The sequence below is a fragment of the Equus asinus genome, chromosome X (genome assembly GCF_041296235.1).
Source record: "Equus asinus isolate D_3611 breed Donkey chromosome X, EquAss-T2T_v2, whole genome shotgun sequence".
Taxonomy (NCBI): domain Eukaryota; kingdom Metazoa; phylum Chordata; class Mammalia; order Perissodactyla; family Equidae; genus Equus; species Equus asinus.
Genome location: NC_091820.1, coordinates 99278447 through 99292289, shown reverse-complemented (window position 1 = coordinate 99292289; position 13843 = coordinate 99278447). Strand labels below are relative to the sequence as shown.

The window sequence follows — 13843 nt, the reverse complement described above, 5'->3', positions numbered from 1 at the left end:
TGAGGAAAGTGACATTTGGAGAAACTAAGTAACTGACTCAAGAGCACACAGATAATACATGATGAACCAGAATTTAAACTCAGCCCAGAGTTTGAACTCTTAACTAGTTACACTATTACCACATGTGAATCCAATTAAGATGGGAAGGACATTCCAACATTGTATCAGTGGTGCTGTTCAGTTCTGTTAATATCCTTCTTGGGTGACCCTAAGCACTTAAGACACAAAGAAAAATTTGAGTTTGGTAGATCCACAAGATTGTCGCTCATCAAATTTGATGTTCGAAATAAAGAAAGTTTTAAAAATAGGGCATTATTCAAAGAGGATATCTGTCTGTAAAATGGTTGTGGATGGTTTGGGGCCATTCTGTAAAACACTGACTACTGCCTCACTTTTATCTTAATCTCTAATGACAGTGCTATGCTTTTTTTTAAAAAAAAAAAAGAACTCTAAAAATCATAATAACATAATAAATATTCCAAGTGGTTATTTGATGATCTATTGAACACAATAGTCTGACCTTGACAGAGCTATTAAAGGTCATGATTTGGAAAGACTTGGCTACACATCTGGCAGACTATCTTAAAGTGTAAGGACATCACCTGCAAATTTGCTTTCCCAAAAGCCTTTTGGTCCTTTTTCAGTGTCCCGATCCAGGGGTTACGTTTAGAAGTCTTAAACAGCTTATACGAGCAGGGATAAGGTACACTGTATATATTACTCTCAGGTTTTTTCAAGGCCAGGGGAGAATGACTAAATGAAGACTCACCTGAAGGATTTCTCGGCAGATATAAGCAATCCAATCTTCTTTCAAACTCTGGTTTCTGGTCATTCTCACTACATCAGTGACTGAGCCTGCTGCACATAACTCCATCACCATCTGCAGGAAAGCCATCAAAGTATGAAGAATTAGAAAGTAATTCTCTGAACATATCTGGAGAGTTTTAGTTCATATGGCTTATATTTACATGCACTGTTTAGAGATTAACACACTGTCAAAACAGGCTCAATTGTCTGATGGAAGACTCCAAAGGCTAGTGGAACTGGAAAGAGTTGGAAAAAAATTCAAAGATCCATGGAGGGAGGGAAGGTAGGTACCACACCAGGGATATTTAACCAGGAGGTGAGACTTGAGCTAAGCCTTGGGGGATAGGTAGTATTTGGATATGTTGAGAAGGAAGAACAGTTTGTTGAAAACGGAATGAGTACATGCCTTTAAAAAGAAGCCTGTGTGGGGGACAAGCCCGAGTGACCACTGGAGTAGAACAGAAAAAACAGTCGAAGGAACAATTTGATTGCAGGTGGAGAAGCAGGATATGAAGGATCTCAAAAGAATTTACACTTCACCATTAAGGCTAGATTTGCTTTTTTATTGTTGTTTTGTTTTTATTTTCAAATTCTAGATTATTTTTTCCCCAAGACACTGGCAAACTACAACTCCAAAAGGGAAAGCATCACTTGCAATCCTGTGGGGCACCTTTCTTTTCCAAATAATTTTACTTCTAAGGAAAGTCTATTTGAAGATTAGTATCTTTGATAGTATCTCATTCAGACTTTGCTTTATTAATAAAGTCAATTTCTCAGAAAATTTATTTTTGTCACCAATGAATCAGGTCTCCAACTAATAAATTTCCTTTCATATATTAGCTAACTAGAGGAGTGACCAATGTGAAGGAGTATATATCTATTATAATCAACCTAGCAAACTTTCATTAAGCACAGGTTCACGCATTAGTGTTCATGTCCAAACTGCTTTATCAAAAGAACAAAACATCTTTTTTTTTTAACTGTAGGCAAGTTAATTATTGCCATAGATGAAGGGAAGCAAAAGGATAAACCCCAAATCATGAATATTCAAAAAGTCTACCTTATTTCCTTTGGAATACTAAAATTTCCTTTTCAGAAAATTACTCCCTTAATTTATATTTGTTCACAACTGATATTAGTGCATGTCTTTCACTTGACTACACCCTCATGAAAAAGAAGAGAAGAAATAGCCTAACAAAACCAATAATACAGATAAACCACAAAAGGTTAATTTTCATGTTCACTATATTGAATGGGCACAACATGTACACTGTGGTAATGGAAGAAAAAGGGCACAATTTGAACCATGACAAGCATCAATTAAAACCATTCCCTAAGATGCACCCTGGAAAATCTTGTTAATATGACTTGAGTCAGAAGAGCTCTACTGTGAAAGGAATGTAAGGCACTCTCAATCATTTTCTCAATCATTTCTTTGTAAACACAGTACCTGGCACGTACACTTTATAAATGGTAATTATTTAGTCATTTACTTACTTCCTATTCTGGTCTTCATGGGCAAGGAAGTGTGACTGGTCCCACGAAAACTCTTACCTCCACAAATAATTTATGCATGAGGTGCCTATTCATCCTTCAGATCTCAGTTCAAAGAAAAGCTTCTCAAGAATAGTTTCTCATTCCCCAATTTAATTTAGCTTCCTTTGTTGTTTGCCCATATGAAAGCATGTCATTTCCCTTCTGAGTAATTATACATTCATTTGTGTGATTATATGATTGATATTGGTCTTTGAATATAGACTGTAAGCTCCAATGGGCTAGGTCCATATCTATTCAGCTTATCATTGTACCCCCAGCATTAAGCAGAAGGCCTGGAAAATAGATGAATGAATATATGTTGAGTGACTGAACAAATTTAGTACTAATAAATATATCCAATTAGGAGACTGCCATACTGTCAAGAGGAAAAGACTTGTAGGTAAAAATATATTAAAAGACAAATATTGTATACCGAAAAAATAAACAAAAAACCTGTAGCCACTAAAGCTGTGCAACAATAGTTAATAAAATCTCAACTGGAATTGTCAGAGAAGAGGAGATTTAGTTAACTAGTCATTTGGGAGAAAATAGAGTTAAATTGAAGATCTCTAAATTTGGTGGTTCTCAAAGTATGGCACCCAGACCAGTAGCATCAACATCATCTATGAACTTGTTAGAAAGTGCAAATTCATGGACCCAGACTCCAGACCAATTGAATCAGTAACTCTGTGGGTGGGGCTCAGTAATCTGTGTTTTTGATCAGGCTCTCTGGGAGATTCTGATGCATGCTAAAGTTTGAGAACCACTGTTTCAATTGAATCCCTTGTTGAAAACCTTCCTATAGTGTCCACTGTCTTGCTTCCTAAAATCCATTATATAAAATGTAACAGAATCTTTCCTTGGCACTTGGAGATCCTGAAAAGTCTCAATCATTATTTTGAAAAAAATACTATTCTTGACTTGGACTAGAAATGGAAATGTAGTAACTGCACACTAACCTCAGTTTATGTTCTAAATATTCCTTTTTAAATAAAGATACTGTTGACCAAAACTCATTTTTTGTGATTTGACTATGTCTCCTATAGTGGAAGGCAGCAACAATTCTGGTAACTGTATCATGGGTTTCAGTTAGCCTCTAAAATTTACATCTCATTAATCTATAATTTGTCATATTATAGGCATGAAGACTAAGAAAAGGATAAGGAAACTAATCATTTAGAAAAGAGTTTCTAAGATTTATGTTGAAACATATGTGCATATACTTAGCAAACACTTAAAATGCACCCAAATGATCATGTCAAAAGCTAATTAGAACTGATACTTATCCATCAGGTGGTCTCCTTGCCATACCTCTAAGTACCAGCAAATGTAGTAATTACATAATGTTAAAAGCAGAAAAACTATATTTGAAAACGAATACGTTAGGTATTTTCAGTGCTCATTTGAGTCCTCCCCCATCATACCCCCAAGACCCTTGCCAGGCACATAAGTTATTTTTCCATATTTTATCACTCTCATCTCCAGGAATCAGAGCACATTTTATCATACTGTTTTGAGCAGTTGAGTGCTTAAGTTTTCCTGTAGGTACACAAAAGTGACATCTCAGCTTATGAAAGTGTATGTCCTCAAGTGAGATTTAGTTTTAAGGAATAAGAAGGTAATTAAATACAGACCCAAAGTTGGTGCCTCTGGCCAGGGGGGCTCAGCTTGAAAAATGCACCATAGAAGGACACAATGTTTTTGTGAAAAGAGTACTTCTTCAAAAGGTTGAGTTCAGTCCTGAGATCCTCTTCCTCATCCTGTAGAATAAGAACAGATAGTAAAGCTCCTAAGCTATGTCATTCAATGACTCTGGGACCCCAAACTATAGTAAATCAAAGAAGGAGAATCCCATAGCAACCTATTACATCCTACAGCAATTTATAATAATTACAACTAGAAGTGTGAGACAATGGAGATCTCTGGTTACCTGGGAATTTAGGAGATAATAAAGGTTAATTGAAGATCTTTTAATTTAGTGGTTCCCAAGGTATGATCCCCGGACTTGCAGCAATGGCCACCGGATAAAGTTTTCATTGAATGGAATCACTACATTATTGTTCGTTTTGTAACAGTTTTATTGACATATAATTTACATACCATACAATTCACCCATTTAAAGTGTCAAATTCAATAGTTTTTAGTATATTTGCAGAGTTATGCAACCATCACCACAATCAATTTTAGAACATTTTTATCACCCCAAAAGGAAACCCCATTCCCTTTAGCCTTCACTCCCAAATTCTGCCACACACACATTCCAGCTTTAAGCAATCATTAATATATCTTCAATCTCTATAGATTTTTCTACCCTGGACATTTTATGTAAATGAAAATAATATAGTATGTGCACTTTTGTGACTAGCTTTTTTCCTAAGGTTCATCCGTGTTGCAGCCAATATCAGTATTACATTCCTTTCCATTTACCTTTCATCAATTGATGGACATTTGGGTTATTTCCATCTTTTGGCTATTATGAATAATGCTGCTATGAGCATTCATATCAAGTTTTTGTGTGGGTATATATTCTCATTTCTCTCTGCTATATACCCAGAAGTGAAATTGTTAGGTCAAATGGTATCTCTATGTTTAACATTTTGATAAAAATACCAAACTGTTTTCCACAGTGGCTGTACCGTTTTACATTCCCAACAGCAATTATGGTTCCAATTTCTTCATATGCTCATCAACACTTATTTTCTGTTTTCTTATTATAACCATCTTAGTGGGTACAAAGTGGTATCTCATTGTGGTTTTGATTTGCAATTCCCTCATGACTGATTATGTGAAGACTCTTTTCACGTGTTTATTGGCCCTTTGTATATGATCTTCAGAGAAATGTCTAATCAAAAATCTTTGCCCCAGTTTTTTACCTGGATTATTTGTCTTTTTATTATCGAATTGTAAGATTTACATATTCTAGATACAAGTACTTTATAAGGTATATGATTTGCAAGTATTTTCTGCCATTCTCTGGGTTGTCTTTTCACTTTCTTAGTAGTATCCTTCAAGGCACAAAATTTTTGATTTTGATGAAGTCCTATTTATCAATTTTTTGTTTTGTTATTTGTACTTTTGGTGTTATATGTAAGGATCCACATCCAAGGTCAGGAAAAGTTACCCCAATGTTTTCTTCTAAGCATTTTATATTTTTACCTCTTACATTTAGGTCTTTGATCCATTTTGAGTTAATTTTCATATAAAGTAGGGGTCCAACTTCATTCTTTTACATGTGGACATCCAGTTGCCTCAGCAGTATTTGTTGGAAAGACTATTTTTTCTCCATGAATTGTTTTTGCACCCTTGTCAAAAATCAGTTGACCATAGGTATATGAAAATAGTTCTATTCCTCTGATCTATATGTTTATCCTTATGCCTGTACCACCCTGCCTTGATTAATTTGTGATTCATTGCATTTTTAAGATACTGGTTTAATCTGTGCTGATGTTTTTAAAAGATATGCTTAAAGTCATTTATTTTCCTAATCACTACAGTGGTACATATGTATAAAATGTATATGAAGTCAAATATGAAAGTGGTCTATTCTCACTGAACATTTCCTCCTATCAATGGTAACAGTTGAGTATATATTTCTCCAGACATTTTTCTATGCTAATGTAGTAGCTAAAGATGACAGAGATAAATTGGTAGAGATATGATCAACAGATTATATATATGTGTATATATATATTAGGTATTTATTATTTAATATAAGCAAGCTCATAGTGTTCTCATTCTTCTGTCACTTGCAAGTTTTATTTGCTATCTGAAGAGCATCGATAAACATAAATGCACTTCCTTTTTATGGATGCACAGAATTTCAAAGAATGGAAATATGGGGCTGCCACTCAGGAGACAGGTCAGGGATAGAGATATGGCTTTTGATGATTATTTATATAGTAATAATTGAAGCCATCTTTTTGGATGGGATCACCATGGTAAAGTACATAATTTCAAGAGATATTTCTAGCAGAAGACAGTATGCTGTCATCAGAAAAGAGCATCTACACTGGGAATTAGGACACCTGAGTTTTAGCACTGATAACCAAGAGGTGGAATTCACTTCATCTTCCCAAGGCTCAATTTATCCTCAGAAATCTGATGGAAGATGGCAGCCACTACCTATCTCCATGGAACGTTAGTGGAATCAAACAACTAATATACTTAAAGTTCTCTGAAATCCTTTGATGAACAATGCTACACATGCAAGGTATTATCATACAGTATTTCATTACTTGAACTTCTCATTTGAATTAAAGTGTTGTCAGAGCTATATACTTCTCTCTACTTTTTATTCTAATCTACAAACATCAGCAAACTTTATTTCTAGCACATTTGTTATAGTGGAGTGAATTGGAAAGCAATTCTCTCTCCCTAAGATTCAGCTATATCTGCTTGTACCATGACAACCAAGTAGTTTCCATAATCCCTCTGTAACTCTTCTTAACCATCAAAAAAAAAAAGCTCTTCAGTTCTTAATAATTTGAAAATCATCACACTTTTTGTCTACATAGGTGCAATGCACTGGAGAAAAATATCTTAAAATATTAACTTACAAAAAGATAGCTTAAATTGTGAGGAATTTCCAATGAATATATGATTGGTTTATGCATTTAGGTATTATAGTCTTAACTTAAAGGAACCTACATACAGGAAAATAAGATTCACACACATGAATGACATAACTGTTGATAAATACAAGATAGTGCATAATGAAGTTGAGAGTAATGTGAAATGACTTGGGAATTGATCCTGCACTTGACAAATGGATTCACCACCAGGGTCCTTTAAATTCCTGCTAGCTCTAAATTTCACTTGATTGTAAATAAAAAAGCTCTCTTATTGCATCTATAAAAGATCAATTTATATAACCTTTTCAGGAATACTGTTATTGTACAAAGTGAAATATATTTGTGATATGTAGAGGAAAGAAGACTTTTTAATTAAAGATACAGCTAAACTCCTGTTCTGAAATTCGGTGGAAAAGGATGCCTTTGACTTGTTTTGGGAAATAAATTAGAAAAGGGCCAACTGGCATGAAAAGCAATTAAGGAGTTACCCTCTAATTATCTTTAGTCCTCCCCCGCATTTCCTTCAATTATCTTGACTTGATGACCTAGGGGTAACAGAAAATATACCTTCTAGCTGAAATGAATCAGTAACTGAATATATCTGGTCAGTTATCATTTTCCTTCTAGCTTATTCTCTAAGACCCAGTAGAAAAGATGGGCAATTACTTTTTATATTTAGATATATTGTGTCTGGGCTTTAAAATAGTTATGAAATAAATAAGTCAATGTACTAGGTTCTGTAACGTCCCCAAATATCCACAGTATATCTTGTAAAATAAAGTTTGAAATCTCAGAGAAATGGCTGGCAGCTGCAAAAAATTCTTTAGCATTTTCCTAGGATTTTCCAGTGGATTTACCCATAAACATTCAACTACTAGCAAATAAATCTAGACACCTATTTGTCTTTGGGGGAAGGGCATAGAGCCTGATTTCTCTAGTTGGAAACCCCAGTGACAGGTTCTCTCTTTGTATTTATCGTGTAATAAAGACATGAATTAATAAAACAATCAACTTGTAGCATGAGAATTACATGGCAGTTCAGGTTCCGGTCTCATTCCAGCCTCCCAAGGAAGTTCAGTTAGTAAGTTCTCTTCGAATTTCCTTAACCCGTTTTCTACACAGCTAAAAGTTGATCCTTGAAGCCTTTCATTCTTGCCATGTAGGACCCTTAAACTTTATGCTTCCCCTGTTATGTGACTCTCCTTTGAAATAGTAACAATATCCCCCATCACATAGAAATAAACCTCAGGAACTAGCAATTCTATATGTACATGGACACTTTTAGTTCCTAGTAGGGTACCCAGGCTTTGCTGAGAGAAATACAAACTCATAAAGAGTGCAGTAAATAGGAATGAGATGATGATGTGAGAATAAGAACACAAGGAACAGGTTAAAGAAAAGCAGAGGCCAGACTGAGTCCTTTAACTTGTTTGGTAATTTAATATCAAGGAGATTCCTTTTCTTTCTGGGTTGGAAAGCTCATGTTCCCAAGCAAGAATAGGAGAACCTCTGGCCTCCAGGCAGCTGTGTAGTTGCATTTGACCATACTTTTAACCCTGTTTAGTGGTAGGCCAAATATTCTGGTGCCATTTTGCCTGTGAGGAACCTGAGGCCTAGAGAAACAAGGCGCCTTTCCCAAGTACTTCTTGGCTATTTAGTGGTAGACTTGGGACTTAAACTCATGTTTCTGAACTTCCACATTGTTGCTATTTCCATAAACCCCTAACTCAAAGAGATGTGCATGCAAGTCACAAGTATCTTATCCCAAAGGATTCAAGATGATTTAGAGATGTTAACTGGCTGATCAGCTAGCACTTACTTTTCTTACTAAAAAATATAATCAGAGAATGCGAAGTTCCCAACCAGAAAAATTTTTAAGAGTGGGTTTCCCACATAAATGTAAACTCCCCCAAAACCAATAAACCAAAATCAGATATGTTTGGAAAGCATTAGTGTGTTTGCCATTCTCAATTAACAGGAAGTTGAGCTTGTGAGAAACACATAAGTACATTACATCCATCAGGCCAAGTGGGTAATTTAAAACTCTCACACATATCCTAGTAATATGATGCTATAGCATTTCCTGGCTCAGGGCCAGTTGATCCCAGAGTGGCCTGAATATCCTGCTTTTTGTCAAGAAGAGGCAGCTCAAGGATGCTTAAACTTCCTTTGTAATATCACCCAATTCTAGAATCAAAATCTTTTTCCCCACGGAAAGAATACCAGAGAGGGTTTGGGACAGATCTTTAAAGGGGTTTCTTAAGACAAATGTTTGATGAAACTAGAATTGGTCAAACAATTATATTTTTCATACCTTTACCTTTTACAGCTTCTTCATCTACCAAGGCATGTTATTAATCAGTACTATCTGTTTCATTTAGATATGCTTTGTCTCTTGAGATACATTGTAAACAAAAAAGGAGTCTAGTACCTACTAGACGAATCATGAAGCTGTTTACCAATACCTTTCTAATATAACTAGAAAGTCTTTCTGAATATGATTGTGTTAATGGAAAAGGTTATTTTTAATGTGCCTGACAGTATATTTATTAAGACACAAAAGGTTGAAAATATCTGAATACCTGATAGTTGACTGCGAGGGAAAAAAGTAAGGAAAAAAGATATCAATAAATTATATTGATAAGAGTAGGAATTTTGCTTTTAGGCCCACAGAATACTTTGATAGATCACCAACATCCAGGTCATCAACATCTACTGTTAAAGAATTTCTTCTGTCAGATCTTGTTCTAGAGCCAGCAAATTATTGGTGTCATAGAGATTGCTTTGTAAGGCAGTTAAAAGGTTTCAAGTATAAGGCAATTTCACGCTCCTTCATGCATTCAAGTACTGTACAAGATGTCTGAAGACTTTTAAGCTGAGTAGCCTGCTGGTTTTCTGTCCACTATTGTTCTTACAATAAAAAATGATAGTCCTAATTTGGCTCATGTACAATGGCAATGTTTCTTAGAATCATAATGGGGGAAAAGTCAGTCACTCCAGAATACCATGTAAAAGGTATAAAAAGGACCTTTCCAAAGCCAATTTTAGGCAAAATTTGCTCTTGGTCCCATCATCTCTTGTTGCTACTCAAAGGCCCTATGCTCTTTGGATTTACTCAATCCTTAACCTGCTGTCAACACTTAGCTGTTCAGGGAATCATTTCTTCTAGTGCTTTCTGTCAGATGCTAGTGTCCAAATATGATGATTGAATCTATGTGAATATGTTAAAAAATACAAATATGTTATCACGTCCAGGCAGGAAGATTTTAGTGGTGGCCTTCTAATGATAACAATACAACACAAAGGAATTAGTTTAAAGTTGAAAATTAAAGGAAAAGCTACCTGGAAGTAATGAGGACTTTGGGTACTCACACTATATCTCCAACCGACCGACTTTTGATATTTATTCACTCTCACTCGCCTTCCTATTTCAGGTAAAGGAGTCTGCAAAACCAAGAACAAAATGTTATTAGAATCACTGATGCACTCTAAAAATGATTTATTTTTAAGTACTTTGTGCTCTTTAAACACTAAATAGAAGAATAACAAAATACTACTCTCTCAATTTCAACTAATAGTTTTAATTAAAAATAAGATTCTTATGTATACAGAAACTTGGCACCAAATTCATAGTAACAGATTTAACTGCCATATTAATAGGAAAATTACAATCTGATGTTAGTAAATTGCTACTTCCCCTTACAAAACAAGGTGATTGACACTAACTATCTATGGACTGAATATTTTAATACTTCAAAAGTTAGAGTATCTAAAATGTAGATCCTAGACCCAAATGTGGGTCAAAGTCTCTCAAGTTAAAACAGGGAAATAAGTATTTTAGAGAGTATCACTCAAAAAGTACTAGGTTGATTATTTGGAAGCCATGGTTTGTAGGGCAAAATAAATCCACTAAACCTCAAAATCCCTTCAAACTCAAGTTGGTTTGCAACATTTGACATTTACTGGTAAAAAAAAAAAGAAGCACAAATTGGAGAAGAACAGTTTATGGCATTGACAACAGTTCAGTGAACACGTATAGCTTTTCAAATGTAATATTTGAGAACTTTCCTTTAGGGTATAGTGGTGACAATTTTTTGAACTTTGCTATGTTCACGCTAGTATTATCTTGAGAAAGTGAGACACTCATGCTTAAAGAAAGAGGACAGAAATCAGTGCTTAGCAAATTCTATGACAATATATTATGAACTGTGACACAATTATATGAATGTTAGCAGGGACAGTGCCAATTAAGCTGTCTCTCTTGCTCAGATATTTCTGTCAGAAAATATATGAAAAATGTGCATCTCTGACAAGTTCTTTCCTTCTACCTGTCATTGACAATCTACTGACCTAAATTCTCAAAAGGAATGGTCAGAGAGGGAAAAGAATATGATGGAACACAGAAGGATTAACACAATATTAGAGGAAATCTCCTCTTTGCTATCCCTGGAAACACATAATCAACTAGAAATAGGCAGGAATATAGATATTTTCTTCTTTCTTATAGAATACCAAAATATGTAGAACTTTTGCTGTGGGTGAAGCATTTTTATATGTAAATATAATAAATGAATAATAAACATAATATACTAATGGATGGAAATAGTAAATGATAAATATAAGTACAGATTAACATAATTATATTATATACAATAACGACTTTAGAAAACGAATACAATATTTTTTGAGCTGTTTATCCCAAGGCCATGATCCATTAAGGGAGTAGAATATGGACAGGATATAATATTACCTTACGAGCATTCATCACTTTAACAGCTGTAAATGCACCAGTCTTTTCATGGAGTCCCTGAAACACAAGATAGTAATAAACATCAAATACTGGCTATATAATCCTGCAATCAAGAGGCAAACAAACTAAAAAATATTAAAATTAAATGAGGTCAAACAATGTAGTCTATTATGAAATATGAAATATTATATAGAGATGAAATATAAGGTATTACATAGAGAACAGAAATATTCAATTATGAACATTTTAAAGAAACCCCAAGCATCTCACTTGAAAAATCAAGTAAGTTTATGGGAGTAGTTTTGCTTTTTATGTTTGAATTAAATAGTGGACATGATTGGTCATTTGAAGGCACTGCTTTCTTAGTATCTTTAGTCTAGGTTTATATGGCACCAAAGTATCCAGATGAAAAGTAAATATTTCAGATTGGAGATGGGGATAAAGGAGATGTTCTACCGAACATTTTTTCAACTGATTATGTGGTACTATGCAGGCATATCTTTCCATTAGACTCCTCTTCATACACTAAACAACTTTTTCCATAATGATCACAGGTAAGATTGATACATAATTAATTCAATGGCCTTTAAACCATTTAGTATACCCTCAATCATACGAACCAAGGATATTTATGAAAGGAAGAAATTCTGAAAGATTCTTTCTTATTAAAATTTTATGAGTTCTAAGAACTTAGTCTTATCTTGAATTCAAGTATGACTTACAGATTTATAATTTTCAAAAATGAACACAGAGGTTTGGAATCAGAGTTCTTATTTTGTGGCTGGTGCTTTTTAAAATATTTCAAGCTGCAGTCACAGAAAAATTTCAGTCTGGTATTGATACATGTAAGCCTTCAACTTAAAACAGAATGCCTCATCTGACAGTTCTCTGGAAGATTTGATTCTTGGGCTGTACTGGGTCAGATAGTAACTCCCCAAAATCCAGGTTCACCCATAACCTCAGAATGTGACCTTCTTTGAAAATAAGGTCTTTGCAGATGTAATCAAGTTAAATGAAGTCATACTGCATTATGGTGGCCAACAGTTGGTGTCTTTATAAGAGAAAGGGGAGATTTGGACACAGAGACACAGGTACACAAAGGGAAGATGGGACGTGTGAAAACAGGAAGAAATCTGAGTGATGCAGCTACTGGCTGAGGGATGCTAAGGATTGCTGGCAGCCACTAGAAACTAAGAAGAGGGAAGAATTCTTCCCTAGGGTATTCTGAGGAAGAATGGCCCTGTAGACTTCTAGCCTTGAGAACTGTGAGAGAATAAATTTCTGTTGTTTTAAGCCACCTAATTTCTGGATTTGTTACCGCAGCTGTAGGAAATGAATATAGGGGCATTCAAACCAAAGGACTGTCACTAATCACAGTTCTCATGTGAAAGACAGCAACATTTTTTTTTGCTTATAGAATGATCAGATGAGGCGAGGTGTGTCTGGATAGTGTTGTTAATATCTCAGGTAACCTATCTGGTGGGTAAATATGCAAAAGATTGAGATTTCTTGATTTCAGGAAAGTGATCCTTAAATACATTGCTTGTTTATTGTCAAATCTCTTTTATAAATTATACACTTTGAAGTAATGAATACTGTATTTAGATGATTCCTAGAAGTTTTCTCATGAAAATAAAGCCAACTCAACAGAAAAACTCAAAAGGAAAAGAAGCCCACTCTACCATTACCATCAATGTTACATGCTACATGTAAGTGTCAACACTTCTCCATTTTTTCCCCATTGATAAAACTGATGGGATTTAATCCCACACATTTAAGGTTACTTCAATCCAATTGAGCAAGCCACTCTTTGTAAATGGGGCCATGAGTCAGAAATGGATCAGAAGGCTTTCCAGGAAATACAGCAACTCTAGAAACATTGGCAACTTGAATTAACTCCAGTTCTTGCTTAAAAATTAAGCATTAAACAACTATACTGGTTAGATGGTTGTAGCACTGGTGGGAGGTGGCATGGATTGCTGGTTTCAGTTTATGGAGTTTGGCCTGAGTCAGCTTAAGGTAGTTTGTGTTGGATTGTGTCCTTCAAATAGATATGCTGAAGTTCTAGCAACTAGTACCTGTGAATGTGACCTTTTTTGGAAACAGAGTATTTGCAAATGTAATAAAGATAAGATGAAGTCATAGTGGATTAGGGTGGCCCTAAAACCAATGACTAGTG

The 13843-nt window shown here is 34.9% G+C and overlaps 1 protein-coding gene across 5 annotated transcripts in view; it reads right to left on the bottom strand.

Moving 5' to 3' along the window:
• Nucleotides 1-13843, bottom strand: part of NRK (Nik related kinase) — a 123823-nt gene that overhangs the window by 52603 nt on the left and 57377 nt on the right. For all 5 annotated transcript variants that reach the window (XM_070502556.1, XM_070502553.1, XM_070502554.1 and 2 more), the window contains exons 3-6: nt 11665-11721; nt 10287-10358; nt 3978-4103; nt 770-880 (exon numbers count right to left, since the gene is read on the bottom strand). In XM_070502556.1, coding sequence (XP_070358657.1) covers nt 770-880; nt 3978-4103; nt 10287-10358; nt 11665-11721 — 366 coding nt within the window. The remainder of the gene's footprint in view (nt 1-769; nt 881-3977; nt 4104-10286; nt 10359-11664; nt 11722-13843) is intronic.